The following is an 11838-nucleotide window of genomic DNA, read 5'->3' on the forward strand; positions in this document are numbered from 1 at the left end:
TAAATATCATTTGCGAAAACAATTCACATGAATATTTACATTGCAAATTCAAGAATAGACACATAAAAGTTGTAAGAATGATGGGAGTTGTTTGAAAAAACAAAGCACTACCATTTTAATTACCACCAGCAAACGAGTAGAATGCCACCCAACACAACATCATCACTCGTATATTCAAGCCATTCTAACATGTCTCTTCAATCTTCTTTTAGCTATAACGTACAAACAATATCAAAAGCGTATTTACATCAAAGGTGAAAGCGATAAAGCATCATCTTCATTCTACAAGTTGAAAATCTAGCTACATTCTTTAGTATTCACAACGTCAATGTTTCCTTCTTCGGTTTACATTTATTAGTTATGAACAATATGGACATCTACTTATAACTTTGAGAGTTAAGCAATAATGAGAAGCTATACTTATTGTCTATTAATAGATAAGCTTCCACCTTTCGATCTCCCAGAACTAACATTTGGAATTCAAATTGTCAAAGTAAATTACTGCCATCGATTTAAAAAATTCTCGTTTAAACACCTATGTGTAAAGGCTTACAATCACACCACTCTTAGCTGTTTGCTCTTCGACCTGAACAAAGAAACAAAGAAACAAAGTGAACTACATTGTGACCAAAATCACAAAACTTGTTATTCTACCTTTACAAAATAACAAAAAAGACGGGTTAAATCTTCTATTCAATGAAATGAAGATTTTTTTTGTCGAATCCCGTCTAATATAAGACGGAATAAGTTTCTATTATGTTACGGAACGAAAAAGACAATATACAATATAGTATGCATGACTTCTATAAATGTATATTGAAGAAGAAATCTTAACCTACGATAACAAAACTTCTTTCTGATATCCAATCAACCAAAAATGACACGAAAGAAACTAAAAATTCAAATTGGATGTATTGGTCCAAAAGAAGAAAACAATATCCACTATCACATATTTGAGCAAATTAGGAATTAAGAAAAGCCTAAAGGTGTATGAGGCAAAAAAGAGGTAAAAAAGATGTGGTCGTTCTTTAGACACAGATCAAACGTAAAACAAAGAGGCGAATAAACTGCAGCACAAGCGGCAGAATATAACATGAGCATTGGGGCTTGGCATCATCATTATTGTAAATTTCAGAGAAGCCCAGGGTGCAACGTGCAAATCTAGAAACTATCCGATGTTTTTGGAAGATAGAAGGGAAGATGGAGAGTTCAATTCCTTATTAAGGGTTAAAACATGGAGTTTGAATAACGAGAAATGACTGATGGCTTAAACTCTAATTTTGAATTCCTACAAAAAAATAATGCAAACAAGTTCAATAATTTCTTAGTACATCATTTTCTATCTTCTAAGTTTTCACTTAAAACATCTTCTTTCAACCCTAGCCTTATGAAGGAATTGAACTCAATCATCTTATACTCAACAGTTCCTCCATCATGATCCTTCAACAAAGAAATTGATTCAAAACTTTTCCTCCATTAATCCTAAGCACTATTCCTTTCCTTAACCACTAGCAATTTACTATTATGACCTTGTTAAATAATTGAACTCTGCCCGTCATTCACTATAATCTAAACTTGTTAAGGTATCAACTTTGATTGCCAAAGCCTAGCTTAATACTCTTCCTCCATCATTCACCATTATTACATTATTCAAATAAAGCTCTCACATACAAAAGTTAATTGTAGCATTTCCAATGGCACGCATGAGCAATTAACAAGAAATTTAAGAACAATAAAGCCAAATTAATTTCTTCTAGTACTCTGCCAATTTTTGAAACAAGATCAAGTGATGATAGAACAGCAATTTCTTCAAAAATCAGAAGGATTAAGAAGAAAGATAGAACAACAAACTCCATAATCAAGAACCCGATTGAAGACAGATAAACAAATAAATAAAAGAATAGGACGAAAAAACAAAACCTCAACGAAAAAACCAAGACCTAAACAAAAAACCAAAACCTCGCCTCTTTTCTTAATTTCAGCTACTCCTGGTTCAAAATTTTGCTGAAGTTATACTCTTAGGTATGATATATGCATCACTTTTTATTAACTCATATCATTATATAGCCAACATAATTCAATCAAGTCCAATCCATTTCTCAACCAGTATACTCCAAGTGATAAAAACCTAACAGGGTTGCAATCAACAACAAGAAGACTGACCCAAAAGCACAAATAAAAGAGAAAATAACAAACCCAACAGAAAATTAAAATCAACGAACATAGCCTTCTAGTGTCTTCATCTTTGATGGAACATCTTCGCTTGAATATAAATTAAAATGAAACTTATGAACTACAAAATCGATCGTCTACATAACCCACAATAATCCAAAAGGGTAAGAGAGCATTATACCCTAATTGCTTCCCGATCTGGGCTTCTTTTTTCACAAAAATACAAGACTTCAACTATAATGCAAGACTTCAAATAAACATCAAGTTTAATCCAAACCAAACCAAAATGAAGACAAATGCAACTAACTTTTCACAAAAATGCAAGACTTCAAATAAACTAAATTTTCCACTTGATTGAACCTTTATAGAAGGATCTCTACCTCTAAGAGATTCAGTGCCAAATAGTAAAAGCATCCAGGGAACTTGTTTCCAATCATTTACAGAAAATTTCAATGTTCACCTCCAGCTTTTCAGGTATTTTGATTAGCTCCATAGCCATCTGAAGAACTTCCTTATTTGAACACATTCCTTCCGAATAATCATACATCATAGAAAGGGCTTCAATTGCACGAAGAACAGATGCAAGAGCGGGATACCTAATAATATTGAAAAAATTCAAAACCGAAGCCCAATTTATTGATATTATCAACACACAAGATAATTATAAAACCTCTACTTCACACAAGAAATCAAAGTACAAAATTCAAATAAAATTTCATGATAAAAATAGGGTAAATTACAAATGCAGTGATACATCAAAAATTCTAAATCAATCAAAATGATCATAGAATTATCAAACCAAGTACCAGAACATCTCAAATTCTATCAAAATGATCACTAAAATAAAATCAAAGTCTCAAACTTTACAACCCAAATGACATATTACATCAGATTCAATCATATTAAGCAATATACAACCATCAAAGACTCAAACTTGACCAACTCAGGGGCAAATTAAGGAACAAAAAAAAAGCAAAGAAAGCTGACCTGTAAGAGTAAAAGTATAACATAAGAAGAAAATTGCAAAAACATAGGTAACAATTTCCTCACCGAGTTTCTTCAAGTGCTCAATCTTCTTCTTTGAGGATCGTCTTTCGGTTTCCAACCCCTCAATACGCGTTCAAGCTTGTTCTAATTCCTTCTCAGGCGCTGAGATCATTGAGATAGCATTGACTTTCTGTCAAGTGACTTCAAATCATCAGGATGTTTATTTGATGCTCCAGCAAAACAAATTATTGACGATAGTTTAGGGTATGAATTAAAATAGGACCATTAAGACAATTAATCAAACACAGCTTCATAAAAAAAAATTGAATCATTTCAAGGAAAATGAAAATTTGATGAAGATCCAAACTCAAATAAAAAGCAAAAATTCATTCCAAAAATCAGATGAAAATAAAGACCAAACCTGATCAGCAACAAAGCAACACAGATCATGAACAAATTACACAAAGCAAGAATTATTCATAATTCTACATCTTGCATTTCTGTTTATATACATGAGATAATAATAAAAAATAAAATTTAAAAAAAAAATAAAAAAATAAAAAAATAAAAAAAACTGATGTTGATTTTAGCATATTACAACTCAAATTTTTATGATTCTCTATAGTTGCAAAGCATATGATTAAGAGAATTGTTTATATTTACATATTCAATGGTGAGAGCGTTTTCTTGAGCTCTGCTTCTTGCTTTGTCCAGTAACTGCATATATACAGACAACAAATATTGTTAAAAACCCTGAATTAATCCTTCATCAAAAATTACAGAAAAATAATTCAAATCGAAAAATTTACTTCTTCCACAGCGACATCTCATTAGCTTTATGATTCCAAAATGAAAACCCTAAATACAAAAAAAAAAAAAAAAAAAAAAAAAAAAAAAAAAAAAAACAATTTAAAGAACCAAACTTAACTAAAATTGTCTCAGATGAAAAGCAAAACAAAAATGAAAAGCAAATTAAGGAAACAACTTTAGTAAAATTGTCTCAGATGAAAAGCAAGACAAAAAGTGAACTGGCGTGAAGAAATGTATGAAGCGAGATTCAGGAGAAAAGCGTGAAGTAAATTGGACGGATCTAACAATGAATAGTTTGCCTGGGTTAATTTCATGTTGTTCACAATCAATTTTTCGGACAGTTAAACAATGGAAAGCAATGATATGGAAAATAAAAATCAGACGAAACTGAAAAAATTAAAACAAAATCAAAACAACATTAAAAACAAAACCCTAAAAAATGAAAAATCACTAACCCAAAAATCTAAACAATCGAGACACAAAACGCAATTGATGAAGAGAAAGAAACCGAAAAGGAGGCAAAAACAATCTATCTATTACATATAAAAAAAGAGGAAGACGCAAATCTCACCATTAATCACAAGCAAATGAACTAACCTTATGAATGTTCAAGAATGGATCGAGATTCAAAGCGCAATTGATCAAGATTAGAGAAGAGGGAGACACCTCTATGAAGGAAGCAATTGATCAAAATCAACAGAAGCATATCGTGGAACTGGAATACAATAATGAGGAGGTTAAGTTGAAACTGAAAGAGTGAAAGAATGATGAAGTGAATAGTTGAAAGCAGCTTCGTGGAGCAATCTTAGCGGTTTCCAATTCCACTTGGCCGCAAATAAAAGGCAACTGTTCATTAGATTGAATATTGAATAATAATTTATGTGGAAATTATAGAAATTAATTTTTAAAAGGTAAAACAATTTAGATATGAGTTATCATCAATCTCTCATTTTTAAAGTCGGATTATAGTTTTTATGACTGGAATATACTAGATATGATAATGATAATGATATTTATCATCCCTGATAGGGATATTACATTATATAATGATTTGTTGGTGGGTTGACATAATATAAAAAATCAACGTGAAAGAAAATTATCATACTCATACTAATGAGTTAGAATAGGGTGTATGCTGACTCTTGTATCAGGGGCTTGATACTGATAATATGATAAAATATCACGAACTTTAACTAAACACCTAAATTATAGTTGACTCAGTTTATGGACTCTTTAAGTAATAAATATAGTATATACTTCTATAATGTTTTGTATATCCAATTTACTTGCAACATTTGCTTTTCCATGCAGTTCAATGCACTAATTCAATTACTATAAAAATTCTCTTACTAATAATTATTTTTTTTCATTAATTTATGTTAATATTAATGTACCATATTGACTTTTGCTAAGTTTAATACTCATAAAACTAGTTATTTTCTCAGTCTCATTAAATTTACCTTTTTTATTTTTTATCCTACTAAATCTGTCTTATTTCTATTTCTAACCACTTTCTTTTTCATTAAATTCTGTCTGTACATTTAACTTATTATTTCAACTTATTCATTCATTATCTACTTATTTTTTCACTATTTTTCTTGATTTATCTATTTTTCTTGATTTTCCCCTTGAAAGGAATTGGGTGATGCTATTTTTCGCCACCCCTTTTTTATTTTATCGCCATCCCCCTGTAAAATTACATTTTTGCCCCTGTATTTAAAAAATTACAAAATTGCCACTATACTTAAAATTTAATTAATAAATGTAAATCACGCTTAATAACACTAATAAGAATTTAATGCATAAGATTTGTCTATATATATGGAATTCTGAGATGCGTATGAAATACGAATTCAAACACGGTACTATCTCTCTAAAAACTGGTATTATCTCTCTAAAAAGTGTTAAAGAAGTGGTAACCCGTAATTGGTTAAATATGGCTAACGAAAACGACTATGAGTCGGATGCGGTACGTAAAGTTGTCATTGAAAAAATAAAAAAAATAAAAAAAAAAGGCGCACAAATCTGGCGCCTGAACCATGGTTCAGGTGCAAAAAACTGGGCGCCTGAATCATGGTTCAGGCGCACAGATCTGTGCGCCTGTGAATTTTTTTTTTTTCTGTATTAATTTTTTTTAATTATTATTATTATTATTGTTAGTACTATTTTTTATTTTCCGTATTAATTTTTTTTTATTTTCCGTATAAATTTTTATTGTTGATAAATTTAAATTTTTAAGATTTTTTTATTTACGTAATGTTTTTAATTTGTTGTTGTTGTTGTCATTATTATTATTATTATTATTATTGTAGTCATTAATGTACTTAATTTATATTATTTATATTTCAAATTTGCAGGAGTTTGAAAACTTTGGAGACAACGTAGACTACTCCGGTAGCTTTGTTACGGATAGGGAATATATCTCCTTAGATGAGTTACATAGTTGGGCCGATGCGATAGCAATAACAATCGGTTTTCAATTTACACGTGCTTCTTATAAAAAGAAAGAAGGACGTTCTAGAGTTAGTGTCTATTTAAGATGTCACCGCTATGGTAATATTAGGGGTGATGTACATAATCTAGATAATACTGCCCGACCTGGTTCTAAAAGTAGAAGTTGCGGGTGTAAATTTATGATTGTAGGAAGTAGTCGTAAACCACCAGAAAGACCTTGGACAGTAAGGGTGTGTCCTGGTGAAAAGGGAAAACATAACCACCCGTTCTTGGTGTACAGAGATGGTCATGTAAGGGCAAATAGGATTAATGTAGACATTCGGGAGCACATACGACAGCTTAGTGCAACCAGAATGCAACCGGCCTTTATTATGAATTCTATTAGAGATAATTTTCCTGGTTTTTATGCTAGTCTGAATCAGATATATAATATTAGACAATCAATAAGGAAAGAAGAGATGGAGGGTAGGACTCCCCTTCAACACTGTCTTCATATGGCCACAGAACTTAATTATGTGGTATGGACAGACTTGGATAACGAAGGGCAATTGAGCAGACTATTAATTGCAAATCCTACCTCTATCCAAATGATACGTACGTGGCCGTATGTTGTGCTGATAGATACAACGTACAAAACGAACAAACAAAAGTGGCCACTATGTGAAGTGAACGGAATGATGCCAACCAATCACAATTTCTTGGTTGCGTTTTGTTTGATGCGAGATGAGGCGGCTGTGTCGTATTCGTGGGTGCTGCAGGGATTGAGAGATATTTTCGGCACTGCTCAGACTCCTAGCGTCATTGTAACCGATCGAGACGAAGGTTTATCTGCAGCTATTCGTGACGTCTTCCCAGGTAAAAAGGCTTTGCTGATTCATTATTGTGGTTATATCTAATGATAATGTCTTAATTACGTTCAATGTTTTGTTTAATGTAGATGTGCGGCATTTGTTATGCATCTGGCATATTGGCAACGACGTTGAGAACATGGTGGACAAGTTGTGTGGCGGCAAGAAAAATCAACAAGGGCAGGTATTCAGGAAAAGTAGATGGAACCCCTTGGTTGAAAGTTCTACGATCGAGGAATATGAAGATAAATGGCAAGTGATCGTCAGTACGTGGTCGGTTAGGAACAAAAAGGTCGTTCGGTATTTGACTGGAACATGGATTCCACTGAGAGAGAAATTTGTCCGTGCGTGGACGAATGATTGTTTACACTTGGGTAACCGGACTACCAGCAGAGTTGAAAGCCAACACTCGTCTTTTAAGTATTACCTTGGTAGCGGTAATAGCTCATTCGATACCCTTTTCAAAAGGGCGCACGCACAGATTACAAATCAGCAAGCTACAATCCGACAAGCGCTACAGGATTCCATGTCTTCTGTACAAAGATCGATGTGACAGCATTACTTTAGACCTCTATATCGCCACGTATCTCTCTATGCCTTGGAGCAGCTCCAGCTTGAGTATAACCGCATGTTAGAACTCGGTGATTTTGTGTTTAACAAATGTGGTTGTGTACTTCAACAAACCCATGGATTGCCGTGTGCATGTTATTTACATATGTCCATCGGATCACATGGTGCTTTGTATTTGGATGACATTCATGAATTCTGGAGTACTTTGAGGTACACCGAGGTAGGAGACGAAACCGATGAAGGAGTACGATACCCGAACGCCAATGACAAAGAGTACTTTCAATCTCTGGTCGATGAAGTCCTCAAATCTGATCCCGCTGTTGTTCGCCGAATGTCTCAGTTACTTGAATATGAACTACACCCAGATGGCGCGGAAATACCTGAGCCGTACGCTAGTCCACCGAGAAAGGGAAGACCAAGAACAAGTAAAAACATGAGAAGGAGAAAAAGTTCATTTGAATATAGCAGATCATCTTCTCGCGGTCGAGGGTCTAGATCTTCTTCCCGCGGGAGATCTAGTGGTCGAGAGACGCAATCCTCAGTAGGAATTAAGTTCAGTTTCAACTTATCCGGTACTTGACTATATTTTTCGTTTTTTGCATTAATTCGTCTCAGTTTACGCATATTAACTTTATTTACATTTATTGTAGATGATCCTGGAGGTCGAGATTTTTCACACTTTCCATGGCCTAATAACATCCCATTTATCCTTCCTCCTTACTTGTTCGACTAGATTGATGTGTTAGGTGATGGTAACTGTGGATTTAGAGCAATTGCCGTCACAGAGCTGGGAGGCGAGGAAGCATGGCCTCTTTTAAGGCGTGCTATGAGCATGGAAATGCAAATGAATAGAGCGCAATACCTAACTTTGTATCTATCCCAGGAGGAACTAGACGATTCTATATTCAGAATAGGTGCACACGCAAATGCACCTGCTCCTTTCATGCACTGGATGGATGCACCGATGGCTTTGTACTCTGCAGCAACATTTCTAAACATTGCCATTGCTTATTATGGTTCTGCTGACTGTAATCCGCAATACAACTGTTTGATTCTCCCGTTAAGGAAAGCATCGGGCGTGAATAGTGTAAATAAAGTAATACATATATGTTGGGTTAATAGAAATCATTTTGTTCAACTTTTAATGAACGACGATTCGTCCCCTCTACCGCCGATCCATCCAAGTTGGAAACAAGCAGCTGACAATTTCACCAAACATCTTGACACACATTTCAGTACGAGGATTATGCTCTGGAATAATCTATGCGGGCCACGTTCACAACCAACTAATACCACCGCTGACGATGCTGTAAATTTAGATACTCCATAGAATTTATACACGACATTCATTATAAATTGTATATAATCCATAATTATACTATTGTGTATACGAATGACATTCATTGACGAAAAGAAATGCAATAATAAATGTAAAATAGTTTCTGTACAGACTATGCAGGGTCATGCCCTTTAAAAAGTTGCCATTCTTCAAATAAATCTCTACAATCATTAAGGTATATTTCTAACGCATGTCGTTGACGGGGGTTCAAATCCGCAACCTTAGCAGGTAGTCTTGCCAGTGGACCGAATCGACTGGGCCATTCATTCAGGAACTGAAAACACAAAAGGATAATGTCCGTTATTAATTCATTAAAAAAATAATCTGAAAAAAAATGATAATAAAACTCACGTATTCAGATCTGCTCTGAGAAGGACCAGGACCGGAAGTAGGCCCTTCGTCCGGGGCTATGTACGGGTGTGAGCACACTTTGAACCAATCAACGTAATTAGGTTCAGCCTCAAAAGGAACAGAAGCCCGACAAAGTCCCTGCTCAACAAGGCGGGCACTATAGGGGAACCTACTCCATGCCTCCAAATATACAGCAGCAGAAGGAAAGGTCACGTAGTAGGTACCGTGTGCCGGTCGGACAACCTTGGTTGGTCTAATAGGAGCGGGAGGAATAGCCTGCACGAACCCAATCTGTCGCAATGTCCGCTCCGGCAAATACACCTCCACAACATCAAAGCACGTGATACCCCCGATTACGGTGGTGCGTGGGTGATCATTTAGCAACGCACCAGCAGCAGAATTGTAGGGAGTCCATTCAACCTGCATACAAGCGAAGTTCACAAAAAAATACTATAAATTGAAAACAACATGCATGACAAAATGTAATGTACAGTACCTGAGTCTCCGTCATTGAATCAAGAACATTGCGGCAGTCCCTCAACCTGTCCAGCTCACGACATGGTTTTTTCGGTGTCCACATCTCCGCCCTAGTCATGTTTGGCACATCTTCTCGGCGAGCATGAGGGCGGAAAGCGGGAAAGTACTCATAGATCCATGTCTGGAGCAATGTGAGGCATCCAGCAATGGTCTTGCAACCAGCGCTAGATGCCATTCCGAGCTGCCTGTACAAGAACGCCAAGGTCACCGCACCCCAGGCCACGTCCTGCTGATCGTCGTTCACGGCAAGTATCGGGTGAGGTCGCATGCCAATTCTGGACTTATCCGCCAACAAGGTTGAGCCGATGACAGCCATGTAGTACGCTGTCTTCTGGGTATCCATGGCCTGCAACCTATGACACAGCCGCATCAATTCAGCAACGGTTATGCATCCGTCGGTGAATGAACCTTTACGCCGAAGCTCAGACAGAGGCTCCCCGAACAGATTGGTGATACCAACCTCCCACTCCGCCTCCGAAGGCTCAGCCGGCAGAGAACCTTCAATAGAAATACCCAATATGCGTTGCACGTCGTGCAACATAATCGTCATCTCTCCCCAGGGTATGTGGAAGGTGTTCGTATCCGGTTGCCACCTCTCGACGAATGCAGATATCAAAGCACAATCGATGTGCTGGTGCATAATGACCGGTAGTCGGCCGAGGGAAGTGGCAGGTAGAACATCGTTTAGCGCATCGGACATATCCTTCAGTCCGATGATGGACTCCACCGGTCTCTTCCTAATACGGCATTCTAGAATCGGAGGCGTACGCTCGGAGCCGTCATAAATAAGTTTAGCTATGTGCCCGCCATAGCTAGGGATCAGTCGCGTATCTGTCGGCCCACCGGGCTGGGGTGATGTCACTAACCAGTCCGTGTTAGTGGACTGTGAGGGCTAATTATCGACAAAACTACGTCCTGCGCGCTCAGATGCGGCAGAAGAACTCGGGCCGCCCCGCGCAAATCTGTCGTCGGGGCCGCGAACAACAGCCCAGTCCACTTGGCGACACTCAGTACCTTGGAACTGAACATCATCAGCATCATTATCATCATCACTATAAACCCCCCAACTACTCTGGAGGCTGTCAGCCTGGTCATCAATAGGAGTACGCACTTGGTTCAGCGTTCTCGACCTTTGGGCCTCACTATGTCTGACAGCCTCTTCATGCCTAGCCCTCCTAGCAGAACCCGTCACCCCCCTCTCATGCGGGTCCCCTCTAAGTAAAGTAGGCCTTGAACTATTACCTCTCAACAATTGCTTAAAAAACCTTTTCCTTTTCCTTGATTACCAGCCATTTTCTACAATTTTTACAGTTTTATTCAAAGATAAATAATAATTTAACAACAAAAAAATTAACATACAAATTTACACTAATAATTTATAAAACAACACATGAACATATTTATAATAATTAAAAAAATAACAATCACATTAATAATAACATAATTAATTATAATAACATTAACATATATTTAATAAAAAAAAAATACAATCACAATAATAATAAAAATAAAATTAATAATAATAACATTAACAACAATAATAACATACTTCAAAATTTAAATTAATTATTCCTAAATATAACGAAAAAAAAAAAAATTAAAAAGGGAGGCGCCCAGATCTGGGCGCCTCCCTTTCAATTTTTTTTTTCTTTTGCATTCAAAACAATATATAAAATTTACTAAAAAATATAAAAATTACACATTACAACATACAAATTTACAATAATAATTCAAAATTTATATTAATTAATCCTAAATACACGAAAAAAA

At 35.8% G+C, this 11838-nt stretch overlaps 1 protein-coding gene, 1 long non-coding RNA gene and 1 other non-coding gene across 5 annotated transcripts; 1 reads left to right on the plus strand and 2 right to left on the minus strand.

The window, feature by feature from the left end:
• Positions 1-46: 46 nt before the first annotated feature.
• On the minus strand, positions 47-5118 carry LOC130814531 (uncharacterized). Of its 3 annotated transcripts, none has more exons than XR_009042442.1 (5): positions 4567-4787; positions 3823-3876; positions 3223-3349; positions 2553-2768; positions 47-586 (listed from the first exon to the last, which is right to left on the minus strand). It is a non-coding gene; the product is annotated as an uncharacterized LOC130814531 (long non-coding RNA). The 3 variants fall into 3 exon arrangements; XR_009042441.1 differs by lacking the exon at positions 47-586 and adding an exon at positions 3969-4017 and having other exon boundaries at positions 622-2768; positions 4567-5118; XR_009042440.1 differs by lacking the exon at positions 47-586 and having other exon boundaries at positions 624-2768; positions 4567-5118.
• LOC130816772 (small nucleolar RNA snoR134) lies at positions 1014-1159 on the minus strand. Its single transcript, XR_009043311.1, has one exon. It is a non-coding gene; the product is annotated as a small nucleolar RNA snoR134 (small nucleolar RNA).
• Positions 5119-6349: 1231 nt separating the features above from the next.
• LOC130814532 (protein FAR-RED ELONGATED HYPOCOTYL 3-like) lies at positions 6350-9244 on the plus strand. Its single transcript, XM_057680628.1, has 3 exons — positions 6350-7278; positions 7361-8413; positions 8492-9244. Exons 1-2 carry the CDS (start codon positions 6603-6605, stop codon positions 7822-7824), a joined length of 1140 nt encoding a protein of 379 aa, XP_057536611.1. The 5' UTR covers positions 6350-6602; the 3' UTR covers positions 7825-8413; positions 8492-9244.
• The last annotated feature ends 2594 nt before the right edge of the window (positions 9245-11838 follow it).

This window comes from Amaranthus tricolor, chromosome 6 (genome assembly GCF_026212465.1).
Source record: "Amaranthus tricolor cultivar Red isolate AtriRed21 chromosome 6, ASM2621246v1, whole genome shotgun sequence".
In the NCBI taxonomy this organism is placed as follows: Eukaryota; Viridiplantae; Streptophyta; class Magnoliopsida; order Caryophyllales; family Amaranthaceae; genus Amaranthus; species Amaranthus tricolor.